Source organism: Lycorma delicatula, chromosome 3, assembly GCF_047948215.1.
Source record: "Lycorma delicatula isolate Av1 chromosome 3, ASM4794821v1, whole genome shotgun sequence".
Taxonomy (NCBI): domain Eukaryota; kingdom Metazoa; phylum Arthropoda; class Insecta; order Hemiptera; family Fulgoridae; genus Lycorma; species Lycorma delicatula.
The window spans coordinates 132,024,266-132,048,304 of NC_134457.1; the positions used below are offsets into that span (position 1 = coordinate 132,024,266).

At 28.4% G+C, this 24,039-nt stretch overlaps 1 protein-coding gene across 1 annotated transcript in view; it reads left to right on the forward strand.

The window, feature by feature from the left end:
* LOC142322004 (uncharacterized) overlaps window positions 1–24,039 on the forward strand; it is a 783,616-nt gene that overhangs the window by 551,824 nt on the left and 207,753 nt on the right. Inside the window, exon 3 of the mRNA XM_075360579.1 lies at window positions 21,834–21,938. Within this exon, the coding sequence (XP_075216694.1) occupies window positions 21,834–21,938 (105 nt within the window). The remainder of the gene's footprint in view (window positions 1–21,833; window positions 21,939–24,039) is intronic.

The window sequence follows — 24,039 nt, forward strand, 5'->3', positions numbered from 1 at the left end:
AAGTTTTATTTATTTATTTTTTATGTTTATTAAAACTTGATTTTAAGTTGATGGTTACATTTATTTAAAAAAAACCTATTTTCATTTACACAGTTATAAATAGTAATATAGATTTCATATGCAAACTTAAGCATTTTTTAATATAGAAGTTTTCTATAAATAGTGGTTAATGATTTGTTTGCTAGGTTTATATTAAAATCTGTTTAGAAGTATTCTTACCAATAATATCATTTGAGTGATATGTTATTTTATTTGTACAACTATTGGGTTAACAGCACTTTTTCAAGCATATTGATACTGAATAAAAAATAAGCTCGACTAATAATGGAATTCCATCCTTTCATATATCAGTATAATCTTGAAATAAAGAAAAATTATGTACACAAAAATTATCCATACTATTATATAAAGAGGAAGAGGGTTTTTGTTTGTTCGGAATAAACAAACAAAATACCCATCAATCGCAACCAAATTTTTACCTATGTTTTTATGTTTCATCTCGAAAAATTTTGAAATAAAAATGTGTATGTGTGGTAGTGGAGATTTCTTGGTTGACGCATAAATTTTAATGAATTGTGAACTGTGAGTGTCTATCACTATGTGAGCTGGGTTTTAATTTAATAATTATGAATACCTGTAAATCAAAATATCTAGATTTTTTGAAATTCCAGCTTTCAACGTTTAAAACTAATTTTTGAAACACTGTTTTTTTTGGTTTTTTTTACTTTTTGTCCACAAATGAAGAAATCAACCTGATTTTTAGTGAGCTTAATCTTCATGTCATTATACGCATTGCTAAATTTTTGAAATTTGATCTTGAAAGGTGTTGAAGAAAGGTAAAAAATATTTTGAACAGTGATTGTAAGTTTTCTTAATCCCGACTATAGTAAACGAGATATTCACTAGAGTTGGGCTTGCAAATACTCTAAATATTTATTTAGATAAATATTTAAAAACCATTTTTTGCTTTTTTTTAATTCCGATTTTTTAACGGGTGCGAAGATATACGTCACTGTGGTTCAACCAACCCAGCAATTGCCGCCATTACTGTATGTGTGACTGGCCTGCACCTGCCTCCGCTTACTTGATTAAAAAACATAAAATAAAAAGATTGACTGCTACGGGAAACGCAAGTAACCAAACAGCGCGGATGAAGCTGCGACGTGGAGCTAGTTATTATATACACATGTTTATTTAGTTTTAGTTTCAAAGTTTCTGTTTAAGTAGATGATTTTTTTTTGCGCGGTGTTTAATTTACAATCAGTTCCAATTTTCTACCCGAACCAAAGTAAATCTGAATACAAAAAAAGACATGCAGAGAGGTTTCCATTGAAATCTCTCAAAGAACGGTATATGTACGCATTTCCATACGTATCTTACACTATGTACATAAATATATGCAGTAAACATAAATAAGTACATACAAAGATGAGTCCAAGGAACAATGATGAAGTTCAAAAAAAGGCAAAGGAAACACAAAAAAATATTCTTTTCAGTGATACAAAGAATAACTAATCAAACAAAAAAAACAGTGAAACAAATCAAAGGACCAACAGAGCCGGCATCCGTGGCGCGAATGGCAGCTTCTCGGCCTTTCATCCGGAGGTCCCTGGTTCGAATCCCGGTCAGACATGGGATTTTCACACGCTACTTGTCATTCATCTCATCTTCTGAAGCAATAACAAACGGTAGTTCCGGAGGTTAAGTAAGTGGCGAAACTGAATAAAGATTTTCGACGATCTTAACATCCTAGCTGATTCATCTCAAATCTCGGAGAACTTACACATCTAATATCTGCCTATGTCCTCACTGTTATCCAGGAGATTATCCGGAGCCATTTCACATGTTTATTTATCTCATTTTGTGTCCTGAACTAAATCGCCGTATCTCCTCTGAACGGTTGCCAATCCCAGATTATCGTGTCGTGTATTTCAGTGTTTTTCGCAAACCACGGCTTATGTAAAATTTCTCAATAGTTTGTAATAAAATCGTTGTAAAACTTCGATGTTACTCTCGCTTAAGTGGATAATGGATTTTCAGATTTGAACAATGTTCCTGACTGTTTATGTATTTTTTCATAATTTTTAGATATTCCATAAACTTATTTATATTATTTAGTTAAAAATAAAAGGACGGTTACTGAATAAAATTTCGTGAAACTAGTCAAAAAATTATTTTTTAGATAAAAGAGAAATGAAAGTTTTAGAAATGTCCGTAATAAACAGGAGTTAGAAAATTTAGTGTCGTTATTTACTATTACAAAATAGTAGGAGACCGATGTCTTATGGCCGTTTTAAATTTATTAAAAATCTTTTCGTAAAAGTTTCCTATGAACATTAAATTGTTATCCCTTCCCTTAAATTTTGTTTATGGGAAGGGATTCTTCTTTGTTGGTTTAATGTTTATGCTATCTCTATCTTTCTTAAAATAAATTTTTAGCTTATCCAACACCATATAAAGACGTGATGGGCGTATAAAGTGGATGTTTTATTGATTTTGTTGTTCTTCAGCTAATTTTACGTTTTCGATTGCATTTTTAAAAATAATACGTCTTCTTTTTTGTCAACTTTTGGTTTTATTTATTTATTTTTTTGTGTATGAACACTAATAAAATATTTATTTTGTAGATTTTCAGAGATATTATCTATTTATACATTTTTTGTTTAGTTATAATATTTTCGTAGTTTAAGTTAAACTGTGGTTCATAGTTTAACGTAACTGTCTTTATTAACATAGGTTCTATGATAATGAAGACAGTTTTACAGTATGTAAATGCTTCAAAATCGGTGAATGCGTATTACCACTGTCAAGCAACCCTATCGAGTTACTACCTTCTAAACAACTTTAAAAAAATTAAAATGTTTATCAGTAGTACCTACGCAATATTAAAAAAAAAAAACCATTTAAGTATAAATAAATTTGATACAATTATATGTGGCTGAAAATTTTTAATTTAATACTGACAATGAAATTTCGACTTCAAGAAGTTGGCAAAAAGTTTAAAACAACTATCAACTTAGTAAAAATTAATTTGGCACCAATTTAAAAAGTTGCAAGGTTTTATTTATTTATATGTTTATTAAAACTTGATTTTAAGATGATTTTTCATTTATTTAAAAAAAATCTATTTTCATTTCAATTTATACAATAAAATTTTCTAATTATGATGCATTTTAATTCTTAGGCTTATTGATTGTACTAAATTTTTAGAAATCATTTATTTTAATTTTACTTTACAACTGTATATGTTGTAAAGAACCATTAAACTTAAGAAAGTTTAATGGTTCTTTGCAGAGGTTGGTCACTGAATTAAACTTAGACTTCTTAAATGCTGCTTGGTAATACGTAAGAAAATAATTTAATTTTTTTCATTTTTATTATTTAGTTTAAAAAAAAAAATGTAGTCGACGTAATTATTGTAAAATATTATCTAATTTACTGAAAAAAAATCAATTAAATCAATTTTTTTATGAGTTCTTTGCTTTTTTATGTTGAGATATTGTAATATTTTTAGCCTTATCTAAACGATAATAACAGCTAATGGATTTTAAATTAACGAAATAAATTTGTTTTAAAAGGTAAAATCTACAGTTAAAATTTGAAAGAACTGGATCCATCTCAAAATTTCAATATAGGATGTAGATTAATTTTTATGATTCAATCACGTGATTACGTGTATGGATGTGCACGTGTATTATCTTTATTACGTTGGCTACCTTGCCGTCGGCTAACCTAACTCTAGCTTTACCTTGACTTGACTTACCAGTGTTACCACCTGCTGATTTATATATCTTGTTTATACGTATACAAAAATTCTGACTTGCCCATTAATCAAGAGCAGTAAGCGCTGAGATTGTTGGGTGTACGTATGTGTGTTTGTGTATGTGAATTTTTGTTATGTTTATGCTAATGTGGTGACAGTATAAAGGATATATTGTCCTACCGTATCCATTATAATTCATTAAAAGGCTTTTTTCCTTTATTATCATTTAATATACCGTATTATAATAATATTAATTTATTGAGTTTTAATAATAAACATTATGCATAATGTATATATACAGAAAAACACACGCATAGGTTCAGAGGAATTATTAAAGATACTGCATCTGAATATTTTTTTTTATATTGTGGACGTAGGTGTAAAAAGAATAATGGTTTTTATAACATATATATTTGTTTCGTAATTAAAAAAAATATATATATTTATATTTAAATAAAACTGCTATAATAGAATCTATGTATGTTCATAAATAAATAATTGCATATAAGTAATTATTGTTTAGAGGGACGAGCATTAAATAAGTAAACGGTGTTTTTCAATCATATGAAATCGTTGTTGCTGTGTATAGATCTTTCATGTTAAAATGATTTTTATGTATTTTTGTTTTTAACGCACTATAAAAAATAGAAGGTTCTCGGCCAATATGTATTTTTATGTACGTTTTAGGCTTACTCTTTACAAGTTATGTAGATTTTGATGATTCATTTTTTATAGAGGAAATTCCTCTGTAGTAACGTTATAAACTTTTTTTTTTTTACGTAACGGAAGTGAGTAAATTTTTTATTGAAAAATTAAGTTTTTACTTCCTTGTACGAAATAAAGGAAGTATTGTGGAAGTATTGTTATCGCGAAAAATTTCAGATTTCAACGGAAATATCTATTTTGGCCATCCCTAAATCTATTTTGACTTGTTTCAGCGTGACGTCTGTACTTATGTATCGTATAACTCAAAAACGATTAGTCGTAGGATGTTGAAATTTTGAGTTTAGGACTCCTGTAACATCTATTTGTACACCTCCCTTTTGATTGCTAAGGACTGAACCAAAAGTGCCGAAAAAAGGTCAAAATTCAAAATAATTTGAATTTTGGACAAAAGTGTGTAGATTGTTGTAATTACTTTTAATTGGTGCCGGCTTCAGAGCTGCACAATTTTAAAGAAAATAATTTTTAGTTTTAAGTACGTATTATTTTAAGTTTATTTTATTAAAAATTAAAATTTGAGTATTTTCATTTTTTTGTAATATAGTATACTATTCTTTTATAATATATTAAAAATTTTCTTCCCATATGTTTGTGACTACATTAAAAAAATATCTCATTTTCCATTCTTTTTAAAAATACTTTGAGTTGAAACACAATATTTATTTATTTAAATAAAGAATTCGTTAAATATTGTTTAAAAATGTCTAATTGTTAAATATTTACGTTGAAATTTTATTCTTTGAATAACTGGAGTATCCTCTAAATTATATAAAATAATCTAGAGGATATTATTATATACTGATCCCTAAACACTTTTTTACACGTTTATTTTCCAAAGAAGTAGGTAGAATAAAAATTTTATTCATTAAAATTCCTAAAGAAAGTTATAAGAAAACTTTAGATTGGTATACTACTCCATCGAAATAAAGATACTGAGAATAACTAATATATTTTTGTTATTCTGACTAAATTGCGAATGGTTGAGTGTAAAAAAAAGTTTCTTTTATCCATGCTGATGGGTAGTGAAAATTATTAAATTGTAAAGAAAAGCTAAATTAATTTATTTTTAGATAATGTTTTAAAGACATTTTTTCTAATAACTCGACAGTGTTTTCAGTACTTTTAGTTGTTATTTTCGATGACTTTTGAAGCTGTATACAATTCTGGTATCGGTTGATATTAAAATTTATTAAATACTGACAAAAATAATAACCGCTGCTGGCCAAGTGGAAAGCAATAATATATCAGACACTAAAGATGAACATAAAAGAGATTGAAATAAGGAAGATATATGTTTTAGAAAATGTGGATCAAAATAAATTAAGTACAGTTTTTTATTAAAATGGATCATTTTGCATTACAAAAAGTAATTAATGATTAATTCTTATTTTTGATATTAACTTGAAAAGAAATAATGATATTAGAAAGGTAGAGATGAATTAAATATTAACATAAAAAAACAAAACAATATAATAGAGGCTCTGGAATTTTCAAGTTAAGTGACAAAATTACAAAAAATCTCTTTCGGCACGCTGGAAGGGAGAGGTAGATTTCACCGGTGCTAAGTAAAAGATAAAAATGTTTCCACCTTTAAGTTAAGAAAAATTTCAAATTTACTCAATATGCCAAAATAGTTTCACATGTTTGGCATACGACAAGCCCCATCTTACAATTCCAGCAACATTTTGGTCATTCCTTGCCGTAAGGGTTGGTCATATCAAGAATTGTTTCAGTCAAAAGTTTTAGGGAATGTTTAGAGGACTAACGACCACTTTAAACCGATTCGATACTGTGCCTATTAAAGGAGGTATAATTTTTTTGTCTTCGAAATCCCATTTTTTCCACCGACTGGATCAATGGTTGGTGATATCCAAAAACTTACTTACATAAGTTGTAGGCCCTTAACCAAAAAAATAGTAGGAACTTTAAACGAATTCGATATTTTACTTAATAAGAAAGTTATAGCAATATTTTGTTTTTTCGAAAAAGTCCCCTTATTTACATTCCCATGGTCCGATTTTGGCCGTTACGAACTCGACCGAGATTTACTGACGAGTTATTTTTAAGAAACAATTTGGAAGTGATTAGCGCAAAATTACGGCAGTTATCGTGTCCACAACAAAGTGAAATAAATAAATATATACATATTTATATATATATCAACTTTTGAATAAGAACTGACGGTTCTTTTGGGGTTTGGGGTATGTGAAACGCGAAGATAAGTCGAAATTTTCTGGAAGTCGAATCATGGTATCATTACAATAGGTAGTTTTCTTATGAAATCCACCTAAAATTGGGTGAAGAAATAAAATCGGACTTCAAGTCCATTCAGAAAGGAAATTTTTTTAGTAACAAGGTAGATTAAAAATTTAAAAAGACGTTTTTAAAAATATTTTTATAGATCTCAACAACTTAACCGTAACAAGATAAGGAAACTTAAAAGATTAGAAAACCAAACCAAACGAATTTTGATTTTAAAGTTAGCTAGGATGAACATTTTGAAAGGTATACTGAAGCATTTTAAGACTAATCGGAATAGAAAGGTTTTTTGTTATTTTTCATTACAAATAAAATTAGGTCATGAATCATTCTGCGTTGTTTAACTTGAATCATGGTATCATTACAATAGGCAAGTCCATTCAGAAAGGAAATTTTTTTAGTAACAAGGTAGATTAAAAATTTAAAAAGACGTTTTTAAAAATATTTTTATAGATCTCAACAACTTAACCGTAACAAGATAAGGAAACTGAAAAGATTAGAAAACCAAACCAAACGAATTTTGATTTTAAAGTTAGCTAGGATGAACATTTTGAAAGGTATACTGAAGCATTTTAAGACTAATCGGAATAGAAAGGTTTTTTGTTATTTTTCATTACAAGTAAAATTAGGTCATGAATCATTCTGCGTTGTTTAAGTTGAACAATGGAACGAAGTGTGAGGACTAATTCCGTAACATGATAAATATTAGATAGGCTTTATTAAGAAAATAATTGGATACGTAGGATGGAACAATATTTTGCGATTAAAAGATTAGAGAAGATTAGAAATAGATAGAGAGCTGTGTTACAGCTTATCGATTAAGATTCATCTGCTTAGTTTAGTTTGCATAACAGTTTTAGGTTAAACTGTCTTTCCCTATTTCATTCAGTATTACTTTCTCTTAAAAGCTTATTTAAGGAAACAAGTACTATCTAATTTGATATTGTGAAAATTGTTTGTAATTTACATGTAAAAAACGCATAGAATTTAAGGTTTCTTGTATTTTAATACTCATTAAATCTGATTATTTTTCATACATATTTATTATTTCTTGAACATTAGAACTTATATTCTTTATTTTATGACGCATAAAAATAAAATTACTTTTTTTATATCATAAATTTAATTAAATTTCCATTTTAATTATCTCGTTTAAAAAAAGTGATCCACGTTATGAATAAGCAGTTCTTGTGAAGAAATTTATTTTTAACAACTTAACTGATGGTGAATTAAAGCGTTGTATGAAGAACGATAAGTGAACAAATATATGATTCATTATTGCAATTTTTTTTATGATTGGTTCACCAATCATAATATCAATCAATCAATCATAAAAAATTGGAAATTTTTTAGGGTATGAAAGATGCTATGCCTACCTGGATTCGTACCCGGGAACCCCGGATGAAAGGATGAAATGATATGTTAGTTAGGGATTATTATTAGAAAACTGATTGTGAAAATTTAATAATTAAGTATCTACTAAATGTCTTAAAATACTTCTCGATTAAATAATATTTCTTATTAATTTTGTATAATACTGATCTGTGTTATTCTCTTTGCAAATACGCTCACATTGTGATCTGTTTTGTTCTATGTAACAGTAAATAATGTCTAAACTTTCTGTTGTTTATGTAGTATGTACATTGTAAATGCTATTTTTGTGCAAAACCTTCTCTTTTTTTGGTATATTTAATTTTTTTATCTACACAGTTTTATTTCTTTATTGTGTTTAACAAAATATTATTATTATAATTGAAATGCATACGGGAAGAATCAGGGAATGGAAAATCCCCTTTCTATTTTGGTGTACATTAGAAAGTGGTTTTAATTAAAAAAAATAAAATAAATAAATAAAGTAGCCTTTTTACATAAAAAATAGCTTCATTGAAAAAAATATTTTATACAATTTTAATACATTTTTATTACTTAAATTTCATTTTAAATCCTTACTTTATCAGCGATTTGAATTAATATATATGTACGAGTATCAGTTAAGATCTTCAGCAGAAAAACATTTATAATAGTGTATTTACGCGTGAATACATAAAATTATATAATTAAAATTAATCCTTGTTATTTTTGATTTAATGATGGGTAATAATAATAACAATAATACGAGGTTGTTTCATATTATCTAATGTAGAGAGCATCCTTTAAGTAAACGGATACCGTGTAATAACAACCTTTGTTGTGAAGGAAAATCTCTTGTTCCTTGTCGTTCTTTACTTACCTATTTACAGTTTAGAAATCCTACGGGCATTTACATTCCTGTGTTACTTTGAATAAACACAAAAGAGAATACTGTTAAAATAGAGGGGTCTAACACTAAAAAGGATATAAATTGTTTTATAAAACGGGTTAAGTGGCATCTCTATGGATTTCAACTATCTTTTAAACATTATTTTATTTAGTATAAACTAAGTTTTTTTGAAGCAGTTATTTTATAAACCGTATTCTACTATCAACGTCTAAATTAATTGTCGAGTTGATGTATTTAATTTAGTAAGATGATTTTTATTTTGTGATTTATTATTAAATAAAATATCTCATTAACTCTTAAACGTAAGATAAATTTTATCTAATTTTTCAGTTACAAGAATTACGTATTCTTTTACAATATTTTAATTTCAGTATTCGTTTCATACTACGATGAGAAGATTATACATTAAAATAGCTTATCTGAATTTAGTATTTTTATCAGACATTTTTCCTGATTTTAATCCATTTTTAGATCAATAATCTTTTGATTAAAACGATAGAACTTTACTATGCAGTTTTACAATGAATGTGACTAACTGATATATGCAACTAAATTACTTTTTTTTTTTGTTAGTAACAATTATAATTACAATCGGCTCTCCTGCAGAGCCGCCATGTAAGTTTCATGACAAAAGCACGTGATAAGAAGGTCCTTAAGGAACCCCCAAAATAAATAGTACACAATAAGCAGTTGTAAGCAAACTTAAAGTCAAATATGAAATTTCAAGCTCAGTCATAAATCACAAACCAATAATTTCAGCAACGTATAGTCCACAAAACAAACATTAATAATAAATAAAAAAGAAAAAGAAAGAGAAGAAACAAGAAATTAGATGCTACACCACTAAACTTGACGGTGTTAGATTCCAAATTGTTACGCAGACCCTAAAGTCGAGTACATGGGCTCGTTTCAACCGTCGAATGTCTCTGCTGTTATCGAGTAGATTAATTGCAAAGTGGTTACATGATTCTCAAGTATCTGTAGGTATTTGACATTGCGCTGTCGTGCAGTCTCACGAACCGATGGGAGCTCCAGATAATCCTAAATCTCATCATTCCGCGTGAACCACGGAGCTTCGGCAACTACTCTCGCTACTTTGTTCTGAAATCGTTGTATAATTTCCACATTACTAGTACTAGCCGTTCCCCATAATTACACACCGTACGTCCAGATTGGGCGCAGGATAGTCTTGTAAATAAGGATCTTGTTTGATAACGTGAGGTCTGAGTTCCTCCGTAGCAGCCAATGAAGTTCCCTGTACCTTGCGTTTAGCTGTTTCCTCTTCATCCTCACGTGACATTTCCAGGTCAAACGCCGATCCAGGTGAAGTCCCAGATACCGCACAGTATCCGTTTGCGGGATCAAAACACCATCGAAGTACACACTGGGACAGTCACCTTTCCGCATGGCAAATGTGACGTGCCTCGACTTATCCTGATTAACCTTAATCCTCCACTTTTTCTGCCACACGCACACACGATCCAGCACCATTTGTAGGATCTGCGAGGCTAGGCCAGGGTTATCAGCGAACGTGGCGACGATGCAATCATCCAGTTCCTTCGTAGCCTTCCTTAAGGAGCATCCGTCCCCATTCAGCTGAGAAAGATTTCCTATGTACTCCTTGAATGTCTCGTGCCTGATAGTCCTCAACAACCTCCTCAGCCTCCGCGCCGTCCTATTAAGAAGAGTCCTATCTTCTGGCTTTCTGAAACGCTGCCAATTCCGCCGAAGACGCCGCTTCGAGACGATTAAAAAAAAAATTAATTAATTAAATTAAATAAAAAATTGTTTTTGTTGCGCGAATTGTTACATACATTACATTTTCAAAAGTAAAAAATGTTGTGTAAAAAAAAACATATTGTAAAAAATAATTCACTTAGGTTCAGGTAACATGCTACAGAAATCTTATACAGAAAAATTTTTACCTAAGCCTTCTTTTAATTAATTTTCTCCACCTTATTAATCAGTAAACCTATCAGTATATCAGTAAACCTTTTGGATAAGCAAATTATGGTCTATTCCGTACTCTGAATAGTTTAAGAGGAATACAGCGAGTTATTAAAGTAGTGACGGGATTGCGTTTTATTAGTCTTTGTAGAGGATACCCCCCTACTAACAAAACCGTAGGAAACCAATGTAAATGCACTCTTGTATATATATACCGCCAATCAAAAGTTGACTAATATTTGTAATATGAGGAGCAATTTAATATTAATGGTAGTAAATAAACAGTTATATGTATCATCTGGCTCATATTTATACCTCAACCCTGTAGAACTTTCATTCAGACTGCACACAATATATGTTTACATGATAATTATCTTCACCTTATTTATAGCCTTTTTTTTCTATTTAGCCTCCGGAACCACCGTCAGGATTACTTCAGAGGATGAATAAGGATGATATTTATGAGTGTAGTGTTGTACAGTCTCAGGTCTACTATTTATGAGATGTGTAGTTAATTGAAACCCAACCACCCACGAACACCGGTATTCACGGTCTAGTATTCAAATCCGTTTAAAAGTAACTGCCTTTACTAGGATTTGAACCTTAGAACTCCCGAATTCGAAATAGCTGATTTGCGAAGACGCTAGAGCAACCCGGTGGGTTTTATTTATACCCTTATCCCGATTTTTAAGCACTTAAATACATTCAAGAAATATATATTCCGGGATTTGCATTTAAGTCAGTTTTCTTCGATTTGAATCTGTTAAAACGCTTAAAAATGATCCAAATTACAAATTAAACAAACTTATAATCATATAAATTATACAGATATTTTTAATAACCGAACATGTTGATTAGCCTACTACTTGGTCTAAATGATTCGGGTTTTATTTTTTAAGGATTTGAAGTTGACTGAAAAAAAAATCTAGTAATCCTAATTCATTGTAATAAATTTTTTGTTGTCGATGATCAGATGGGATCTTTTTAATTCACCATATAAGATCTCGCTTTATTTTAAACAACGGTATGGTTTAATACGTATTTAATATATACTTTAAATGGATGTAATAAACAATAATTGTTGATCATTTATGGTTTGGTGATCTGATAATCTTAATTAAAAGTTACTATTCGTTCCATTTTCACGATCGGTATAATGGTTGTAGTTTTTGAAATTTCCCACTAGTTATAATGATGGTGGTGTCTAACCGACATATACTGTTTAAGTGGGCAGTTAGATGAGCAAGGTTATAGTCAGTGGTTAGACAGTAACCCGCTGGGAATCATTCTGAGGTAGACGTGACTCCACCGCAACAAAAGTTGTAACGTTGTCGAGTCATCACCCAGTAGTAGTCGTATAATGTGTGTGTTTGTGTAAAAGGGAAAGAAAAAAGGAGTGGTTCTTGTTGCGGTTAACGAGTGCAAGAAAGATATAAAATGACTAGCTGTTTGAAACGGCACAAATCTGGACCTCTTTACCATATTATAATATAATTTCATTATTTGATGTTATATTACGTCACGTTCCAGAACTTTAATGTACGTTTTATTTTACTATTTTTTTTTTTACTTTTTCTTTTTCATTATTGCAGAATTAAAATATAAATAAATGAAAATAAACCTAGAGAAAGAGAATGAATTGAGGGTCTTTAAGAAAATAAATAAATGATAGTTTAAAAATGTACGTTTCTTATGAAGCTTTTTAAAATTAAAATTTTTGTAAGAAAACAAGGCTTAAAAAAAGCTTTTATCAAAAAATAAAATAAAACTAATTGAGTAGCAAGAAGCTGCCTATCATAACTGTGTATATTATTTAACTCTCATTTGCCTTTACAGGTATTAACGTTATTTTAAAACCCAAGGGACTTTATGCCCTGAAATCTGCGTAAAAGTGAAACATTTCCTACTATACATACAGTAATGCCGTATACAACTAATTTCGTAGTTAGTATTATATTTTACAAAAAAAAAAATTCGTTTAACTTAAAATTGTATACTGGACGGTTTAAAGAACGAAAAAGTTCCTCTATAGTACGAAAAAATAAGATATATTATCTATGAACTATATCTACGAACTATTCATCAACGTAGAAAAGAAGGTGTAAACAATTTAAAAGTAAAAGAAACCCCAGCGATATTCGACGGAGAAAGAAACATCGATTTTAAGATTATTAGATTGCTTTATAAAGGCATCAGAAAAACTTAATTTACTTTGTTGAAAATAATTTACTTATTGGAGAAAGTAAATTATAAATTTATTTAAGTTTTTCATTCCTCTGATAAGCTTTGTGTAGTATCTAATAATGAAATTTAGTTTTTTAAGTAATATAATATTGCACAAAATTTTTCCAAGGATTATTTTCATAGTTATGAAAATAACTAGTTATTCAACTTTAAAGTTGAATTTCATTTAAAATTTGTTTCCATGTTTATTCTAATATTGATTTCTAAATAGATCGTAAAAAACGTCATGAAATGGTAACTTAGATATGGATATAAATAAAATTTTAACAGTGGTTACTTTGATATGTATTATTTGACCATTGTTTTTTCTTATCTGTGATTTTATTTTATTCCTTTGATTTGATTATTATTGATAGAGAAATTATTTTGATATAATAATTTGATTGATAATAGTTGTTGAAAAGTTATTATTTTTGTATACGTTTCTCATCTTATTATTTCTATTGTCCTTGGTTATGAAAGGTGAAATTATTTATATTATTCGTAATTTTTATATAAATACCTGAAAATACTTTTATTTATTTTTTGACGGGTATTCAGTATTTAAATTAAATAGAAAGAATTTAAATGCAATTTATGAAAATACTCCTTTTATGAAAATACAGATAATTAGATATTTCTTTGCATTAATTTTATTATTAATAAAAATAAAATAAAATGATTTATATTACGGTAAATTTGATTAATCATATGATTGCGCATAATTACCGGTTAATTTGAGTAATCGCCTCCGATGTTGGGGAATTTAATAAATATACAGCAATTTAATAAATATGCCGGTCATTTTACATATTTTCTATATTAACATATTTTACATATTAAAATAACAACTTAACTATAAGCAGTAATTACTGAATTTATTATTTACGCGTAAATAATCAAAACATTATTGATAATTAGTCGAGGTTAGCGAGCGTAGTTATGTTTGGACCTAACCAAACATAATCATATTATTCTCCATATTAATACCATGTTATTCTCCAATATTGGAGGTGATTAATCAAATTCATCGGTAATTATGCATAATCACCAGATTAATTAAATTTACCGTAACATATTTATCAAACTAGAGTATAGATATAATGTCTGAAAAGATGTATACATACATATACATAAATATACTTACTTCAACATAGATATTCTTGTTTAAAATTGACATTAATTTCAATAGATAAATTAATTAATAATTCTTGATCCAGAATCTCCTTGGGGCAGTCTGACCATATTCAGTTACGTAGAAAATCTTTATTTGTTTGTTTACTATTTAAAATGTAAAAATCTATTTATGTTCAATGTACTGTAGCAATTAGAACTCGATAATATGTCACTAAAAGTTCCCTTCAACTAACTAATATTTCTAGAATGGCAACCGATAATACGAAACTCTTCAAAATTGGAAATGAATTTTTTTCCAATAATTTTGGAAATTTTGGCGAGTCTTTTTTTTAGACTTTTAACATTCCACACTCCGACTCGTAGAATATCATTAGAAGAAATATTAACTGGTTTACTGTAATTAACAAGAGAAAAGTTTTGTTTTAAAATAAAGAAGAATAAAGGAAGGTAGTAAAATTAAAAAAAAAAAATGGATTTTAATTTTTCATGGGCCGACGAACAGGAAGATTGTTATCATCGGAACACCAACAAAGAATGTCTCAATAGTTAAATATTAAGGTAGGAGGACATTCTATACTGTTAGTCACAGTATTTCGTTATATATTGTTAGAAAAATTACAAAGGTTAGATCTTGTAAGGAAGATATTAAAGCAAGTCAACTGAAAAAAGAGAAGAGAAAAATACTAAAATATTCCTATTGGCTTTTATGGCAGCAAAATACGGAGACAGTGAGGAAAATAGAAAACAAAGATTAAAGGTCTTTGAAAGTATGAAAGCTGTGTTGTAGAAGAATATTGAAAATTAGTTGTCTTGATAAAATTCGAATTGAAAAGATTAAAAGGTGAACTGAAATAAAAATAGCTTGTTTAGAAGGATTATTAATTTATTAGAAGGAAAACTAGATTGGTTGGTTGTAAATTAAGACAAGAGTTTAATTAATTTATTGACAAAAGGTATTGTAGAATGATAAAACTGAAAAATAGATAAAATTTCTAATTTATAAAACAAATATTGAGCAAATATTAACAAATAATATGTAGATGTAATAAATCTACTTTGTTGAATTGAAAAGGGATGCATAAGTGTAAACCGGTCAAATGACTTATGACGGGAAAAAACTATGGACAGCTTACTTCAAAGAAGCAATGCAACTTTCACATACCTTGTTATGTGTAACTGTAAGCAGTTAAACGTTATGGTTAATTTTTAGTATACTTTTTTTTTCCAGTGCCTATTAAAAAGTACAGGACAAAAGTTAAGTGATTTCTATACAGGATGTACAATTTTTTCTCTCTCTCTTACTCTCTCTCTCTCTCTCTCTCTGATTCTTAAAAAAGTCGCTTACAAATATAGATTATATGAAACATAATATATTTGCAATCTTTCCAAGTTTATTATATACGAATATTAATGTTCACTTTATTTGAGAAAACAAAATTAAAACTAATTTTTAATTAAATACATTTGTAAGATGTCAAATCAATGAAACAAAACCTATAATACCATTTTGTCAAATTTTCGATAAATAAAATCAATTTTTTTAGTAATACGTGGGTAATTTTTGGTATAACCACAGGTAATTCTAAAAAATCAAGTGATAACCAAAATTTAAGTGTTAAAAATAGTCAAATTTCAATAGATAAATTAATTAACTTAATAATTCGTGATCCAGAATCTCCTTGGGGCAGTCTGAGCATATTCAGTTACGTAGAAAATCTTTATTTGTTTATTTACTATTTAAAATGTAAAAATCTGTTTATTTTCAATGTACTGTAGCAGTTAGAACTCGACAATATCTCACTAAAAGTTCCCTTCAACTAACTAATATTTCTAGAATGGCATACGAAACTCTTCAAAACTGGAAATGAATTTTGGAAATTTTGGCGAGACTTTTTTTAGACTTTTAACATTCCACACTCCGACTCGTAGAATGCTAATTTTTAATTTTCTGGTGACCCCTTCCTTACTAGTCCCCACCCGCATATCCGAGCGGGAGACTAGTTTACCTCCGCAGTATTTTACCGAGGAAGACGCCTCCATTTTTATTCCATTATAATGCAGAGAGCTACATTTTATTGGAAAAAAAACAGCTGTAATTTTTCATTGCTTTCAGCTGCGCAGTGCTCAGAAGATTGAGTGATGTTGATGTGGTCGTTTAGGTCTCCTGACCTACGCCCTTAACAACTATTGAAAGAGCTGCTGCCTTCTTTCAGGAATCATTCCTTAATCTGGCTCTTAACAGATACATCTCCGATATGGTTGCACCTTCGGTCCAGCTACTCTCTATCACTGACACTCAAGCCCCCGTCGCCACCGGTAAGTTCTCATGATTCATAGAGGGGGAAATAAAATTAATACTTCAAAATTAATTATTTTTCTATTCAAGATAATTCAAAATATGTTCTCATATATTATGATTTATTTTATTATATATATATATATATATATATATATATATATACTAGCGGACCCGACAGACGTTGTCCTGACGCGGCATTATTCTGTAATAAATGCACACACATAAATATAAGTAACTTAATTAAGTTAAAATTACCAGGATTGTGTTCTAAATTTTATTAAAATGACTATTAGTATGATATTATCAGTTTGTGATTGTTGTATTATTGTAATGGGTTTATTGGTTAATTATGTGTAGTATGGTTAATATTATTTTCACTAAATATTGAGATGTGCGATGAAAATTGAATTAAAAAATCGAAACGTCGTAAAATTAATAATTAGTGTAATTAATACATTTTCATCCACATTACTACTAATTTTCACTTAACATCATTCTTAAAAAAGTACCTCCTACATATTTTTTTTTTTATTTAATAATTTTGATGTTTCATAACCATGTTAATTCATAACCATGCTTAATTAATCAATTAATAAAAAAATTAAAGCACTGTAAAAAAGCAAAGTAGTTAAAATTAGTAGAAATTTTTATCATTTTTCTCATTCTTTATTTTAACATCTATTTTACCAAATTTTAGATAATTGTAAATTAAAAATAATTTTAGAAAACTTTTTATAAAATTAATCAGCTAAAACATTATAAATTCAATTTTTTAAATATACTTTAAACTATATTATAAGTAACTTATATTTTAATTTTATAAATGTTATAATTTATTTTACAAACTTAAATTTTTATTTTCAAAGAGCCGTTCAATACTTCATAAGTTCCATAGAATCAAATGAGAACTGACAATTTAAATTTGTAGGTTAAGTTGATTGTTATTGAATGCACGTGTATACATCATTAAAATTCATGAAAAATCATGTAAAATACTCACTTCAATACTGCACCTAACAAATTTGCACAATGTATATTTTTTAATTAAACTTCAAAACGTTATTTCAATAAATAATAATTTAATATAATATTCTCAATAAGCGCTCAATTCTAGCAGACTCGGCAATGCTAGATCTGAGTATACATATAGATTAAATGAAAACAATTGAATGTTTCATAAAACCTTAAAAAACTGAACATTAGCAATTTAACAAAATTTAACCTTACACTTTATAAAAGTCAGAATGTAAATAAATCCAAATGGCAAAACAACAGCACTACCTATCGGATTTAATTCACACCACTCTCTAATCACAGTATTCGGTTGAAAATAATTTTTTAACAAAAGTGTTGTGGCTACAAAATCATTACAATTAATACTGAACATTAAGAAACTTACAAAACAATACGGAACCTTATAAAATTTCACCTTTAACTTTATAAAATTCAGACTGTAAATAAATCCAATTGTCAGAACAGCACTACCTATCGGATTTAATTCAAACTATTCTCTAAACACAGTAGTCCGTTAAAAATACAAATTTTAATGTAAGAACAACACCAAGCTTCGACGCAAGTAACTGATATGCGAAAAAGCAAAAAAAAAATTAAAAAGATTCCTAGAATCCGATCGCAGCACCAACTACCGGGTTTGGCTGATAAACCAAAAATTAAAAAAAAAACTTCTAAAACGCGATCGCAGCTCTGCCTACCGAACCCAATTGTGAACCTTAACCATCCCAAGATCAACAACACATAAATAAATTTAAAAAACATTTTCACTTCAATACTGTACTTTACAAATTTGCACAATGTATATTTTTTTAATTACACTTTAAAACGTTATTTAAAAAAATAATAATGTAATATAATATTTCTCAATACGCGCACAATTCTAAACGCGATCGCAGTGCTGCCTACTTGTTACTTAATCAGTTGTGATTTTGTTTACATTGGCAACGGCCATACGGACTCTTTGTGATTGGTCGATGTGTTTGACAGCGGCCATCTTGCATTGATCTGATTGGTTTTCCTTTGTTTACATTTCTATCTGATTTATTAGCCTCTTATTTATTAAAAAACTGTTTTCTCGCGATTTTTTGTAACACAATAATAACAAAATTACGAAATATTTTTCTCAATTTGTCGGGACAAACTAAAATTAAAATAGAATATTATTGAATATTCGACACTGAGATGGTAGGGCAGTCTGCCGGATCCAATGTAAAACATTCCAAAATCAACAACTACTTATAAATAAAAAAATAATTTAAAAAAAATTTTCCAGTGGACCAAATTGTGAATCTAAACCATTCTCGAATTCCCTTGAATACACACAAAAAATTTCATCAAAATCGGTCCAGCCGTTTAGAAGGAATTCAGTGACTTACACACGCACACAATAAATATATATATATATATATATATATATATATATATATATATATATATATACACAAGTAAAAATGAAACGAAACGGTTTTGACTTATGGTTAAGTATGTATAATTAAAATGAATTATTGTTTATCTAAATCAATCAACATTTAAATCACACTGGAGTGGTTAGTATCGTTGCGGGCAACGGAGTCTTCAATTTTTGTATTTTTTTATTATTAGATTCGTATGTGTATTTTTTTATTACAGTTGATAAATTATTTTAAAAATAAAAGTTAATATAAAATTTAACTAGATTTTATAATTTAATATAAACTTTTTTTTTAATAGAACTTTTTAATTTTGATAGAACTCTAATTCTAATTCGTTATATACCATTAAAATTATATTTACATCATGATGTATACTTATTTTCAAAGAACATTTTACTTTGTTACTTTTCCCATTTTTGTATTCCATAAAAAAACGTTTCTTGTATCTTCAAAATTCGTAAAATTATACTAGTGTTTAACTTGAAACTTGAATCATTTTTAAGCGGTAATAAATGTTAATTTTAACCCGAAGGAATTGTCGACTTTGGTGCTATTTTGATACCAGAGAATTGTGGTTTTACATTTACAGTCAATCTTTAAAGACTACTAAATTATTTAAAATATAATATTAAAAGTGACCCCATCAGTAATAATAATAAATAAATAACTAAATTCGTAATAAATTAATCTTCTTATACATAAAGCCGAAAATCTGTTTGTTTTCGCATCACGTGAGAACTAACCGCCCGATCCCCTTAAAATTTAAAGATACATCGAGTTATCCCAGTAAAGTTTTTAAGCCATAGATTAAGGCCCTAGGCCCCTTGGGGATGAAGTCAGTTAAAAATATTCATTAATGAAAAAGAGATTAATTTTTAAAAATTAAAGTAATTTCTTTCATCATGCCATCGGAAATGTCGTGAAGTTTTCCTCGTCAAAAGTCTGTGTTCCTTAGTTACCATAGTTACTACTATTCTGTATTTTACAATTTAGTTTTTTTTTTCAGATTTCTATAAAGCCTGAATGTTTTAATTTTTATTCTTACAACCATGAAGGTACAAATACTGCGGGGTTCTGACGGGAATGGCGAGCAAAGCGAACTCTGTGGCTCGGGGAGTTATTGAGTCGGCCCTGGGCCATCTAGGTCCTGGCCATACGGTCAAGCGAGCGAAGCGAGTCCCGACCGGCTAGTAAATAGATAAAACATTCGTATATGTACAATTTAAATTAGTTAAATGTATAAATAGTAAGTGAATAAATGTATGTAATGCTTTTTCCTTCTACATGTTTGATACGTTAGATTGTTCGTTTTCACTAACGGTTCTAGTCTTTCATACAGCTGTGATGTTTAATGCACTTTATGCATAGGGGACACTAAACACAGATGGTTTCTCTAAAAATTATGATTCTAAGTATAAAATCAGTCCCTTTAATGAATAAAGTGATGGGTGTCACTTGTAAAACTGAAAATGATCTAGGCTTGGCATGTTAATATGTAACGGTTCAATAGACAGCAACGGAAAATCACTTTTCATTCTTATTACTTGTTTTTTTTTTTTTATTAAATTTGGAATTGAATGCCTGTTAGTTTGAGAATAGTAATGCCGGTTTTGGGAGTGATATGTATTTCATGACATGTTTTCTACAATTCTTTTGGTTATCGCATCTAACATTCATAATACGTAAATTTTTTGACTGAAAACGTTGCTGGTAGTTGCGGGCCAGATGACGTAGTCTTCTAGTCATACTTGTTACTGTTTTTTTTTTTTTTTTTTAAAGGTTGAAGTTTAATAATTTGGTTAAGGAAGTCGTTCTTAATACGTTATAGATTTATAAAATAACATTATTTAGAAATCTTTAAAAAACATAACATTATATTTTTCTTGTAATACGACAGATTTTAATTAAACGTTTTCATTTTAATAAAATAAATTAACTAACGTATTTTTATAATTTATTAGTTTTAGAGTTATGCATAAAATAGCCTCAGATTGTTTAAAGAAGTCAATAACTTGACAGTATTATTGTGGGTTTGCGTCGTCATTGGTAAACGGAGTGTGGCGATGTTATTGGACAGGAAGTTTGAGAGAAGTACCACTACAAAGATTGTACGTTGCTGTGGTTTCATCTGTTTTTGTCAGTTTGACCACTCCTAGCCTCAGAAATACTCCCTTCCAATAAGGCCTCCTGTTTTCTATTAATGATTGCACTACCCTTCTGGTTCACCTCTTTCTCAACGAATTTAATTTGATTTCTTATTTATTTTTAGTATGTGTAATATCACAAGTATATTTTTTTTATTTATTCCAATCGATTAACCGAGAATAAGATACCTTTCCCTATTCTGTTTTCCAGTTATGATATGATAAATCTCTTTTGGATTTTTTCGTAAAGGATCTTTTAAATGTTTAAAATATTAACGAATTTAATATTAACAAATTTAAATATTAGGATTTTATTATAATTTATATTGAATGTATAAGTGTATTTTAGCGCTATTAATCATAACTTTGAGAAATTTGCCCTTTGATAGTAATTCTAGTCTTTAATTCTACTGAAATTATTTTTAAATTACGCTAAATGAAGCATAAAAAGTATCCGGCCACAATTCTCTAATCAAATTGTAATTACGAGTAAATTAAGCGTTGAAAATATTAAATACGAGCAAACATTTAAAAATAATATTTCTTTTTTTTCCTCATTTAAAATGAGATCTTTATGTGGTTTATGATTTTTTATTACTCAAATATACACAACTTTTTGATTTATATTAATTATTATTAATTTTTTTTTTAGGATACAAGTAGAGGCCAGGAGGTGTTAGATACTGTGTTCAGACATCTTAATTTATTGGAAACTGCGTATTTTGGTCTCAGATATGTTGATACATCGAATCAAACGGTAAGTAATTAAATGGTCAATTCCTTTATGTTAATAACTTAATTTATAAATTAATTAGAGTAATAAAATATATGAAATGAATGAAATTTACTCGTATGAAACGATTATTAGTTATCGGAATACGATATATTATTGGTTTATGTTTTAAATTTCTTTTTTATTTAGTAAGTATCTTAACGTTGAAGAAAGTTTCTTTAAAAAAATGCGGTAATTTACTCTTCAATTTTAAGTCCATCGTATGTAAAATTATGTGTATTGGAAATAGATAATTATTAATTTAAAAAAATCCCCATTGTAGAAAATTATGTATTTTAATAGGTTTTTATTTTTTTAATTTACGAAACATTCTATATTTTCATAAAATCATCATTTGAAGGAATAAAACATAAGGAAAGATATAAATAAAATAAAATTACAAGTGTAGAAAATATACTTGTAATTTTATTTTTTTGTTAAAAATCCCAATACAATATTGAAATTCTTTTTCTAACTAATCAATCGGCAAAAGTTATTATGTGCACCAGTAGCCTTTCATGTGTTGATTAGTTATTAATAATCAGTAATTTCTATAATTATATTCAAATATTAAAACAATCAAATCTGATATCAGTTAGTGGATTATATTAATCCGTTATCACAAATTCGATTCAATTATTTAGTGAATTAAAAAATACCTTCTAAAACCGGTTTAATAATAGAGATTATTTTATTACTGGAAATTTAAAGCTCATAATTTGTTTCCACTTATGAATTAATACATTATTTTAATACTTTTGAAGATAAAAAATGTTAAATTGTTGAAAATAATACTAGTAACGTAATATTTTTAAAAATCAGCTACTCATTAAGAAGCCTAAATAAAACAAATTTTCAGTTATTATTATTATTATTATTAGTAGTAGTAGTAGTAGTAGCTGATTATCACATCAACGTTGTATTTTATTACATTACAATACAATCAGATGGTATGCTTTGGCATTTAATACTTACTGTTTCATTTCTTCCGTTAATTTGAAGTGATAGCCTCAAAAAATCCCTCGTGAAATTTTAATGAATCTTTAAGACTGATTATATCAAAACTTATTATCGTTTATGTATAAAACAAGTGAGGAAAGTAAGTTATAAACTAAGGGAAGTAGGTTTCATAAGAGCATTATTCTACCTTTGCTGTTAAAACAACAGTAAAGAGTTTTCCAAAGATGGTAGAGCTGTACTTTGATGATTGATAAAACAATAAATTAGAACGAAAGGCAGGATTTACAACTATTTAACCTGGAAGGTAAAATTAAAGAGTAGGAAAGTCAGTTGGTGTTGCATTAGCATACGCTGTTGACTATAAGTAGATTTATGAAATTGATCTCAGGAGAAGGTAGCTTTCAAACAAATAATCATACCTGAGTGGCGAAGGGAGGAAGAAGAATTTCACTAATTTGATTTCTTTTGTGTTCGGTATAATGATAATACAAAATTTATTGAAAAGCATTATAAACCAAGCTTTTGTTTGCGCTATTTAACTTTTCATTTACTATTTCAAGAATCGATGAATATTTTAGTACGGTTTAAAATAGAAGCACACATCAACGAATAGAAATTTAAAACTCTCCTCTCACAGCCATCATGTGTTGGTATTCTGCCGGTCTCTAATGTAAACTGTATTTACACGAGTAAATATATACGGGTATAACTTGTATTACATAAATTTATATATACGCTCAGATACATACAGAAATTATTGTACTGTGTATGGATAACTTGTATAATAATTGATAGCCAGCAGTTTGTATGCTAAGCGAGTTCAGTTGAACAGTTGCCGGGCAATTGTTCGTTGTTGGATCGAGACCGAGGGTGTTTGCTCTCTTGTTAACATCACCCTATAATTTACTCACACTTCCCTCTCTCTCTTTCATTTTCTGTGTGTGTATTTACTACTTACTGTATTTACTAGTAAACTACCCACCATTCGTATACATATGTACGTATCAACATATATACTGTATTCGTTTATACATATACCGATCACCAAGCTCCCAGTGCATTATCTCTTTTGGTCGTAAGTTAATGGAGTCTTTTGAAGGGCTTTCGTTTATTTACCTAACGTATT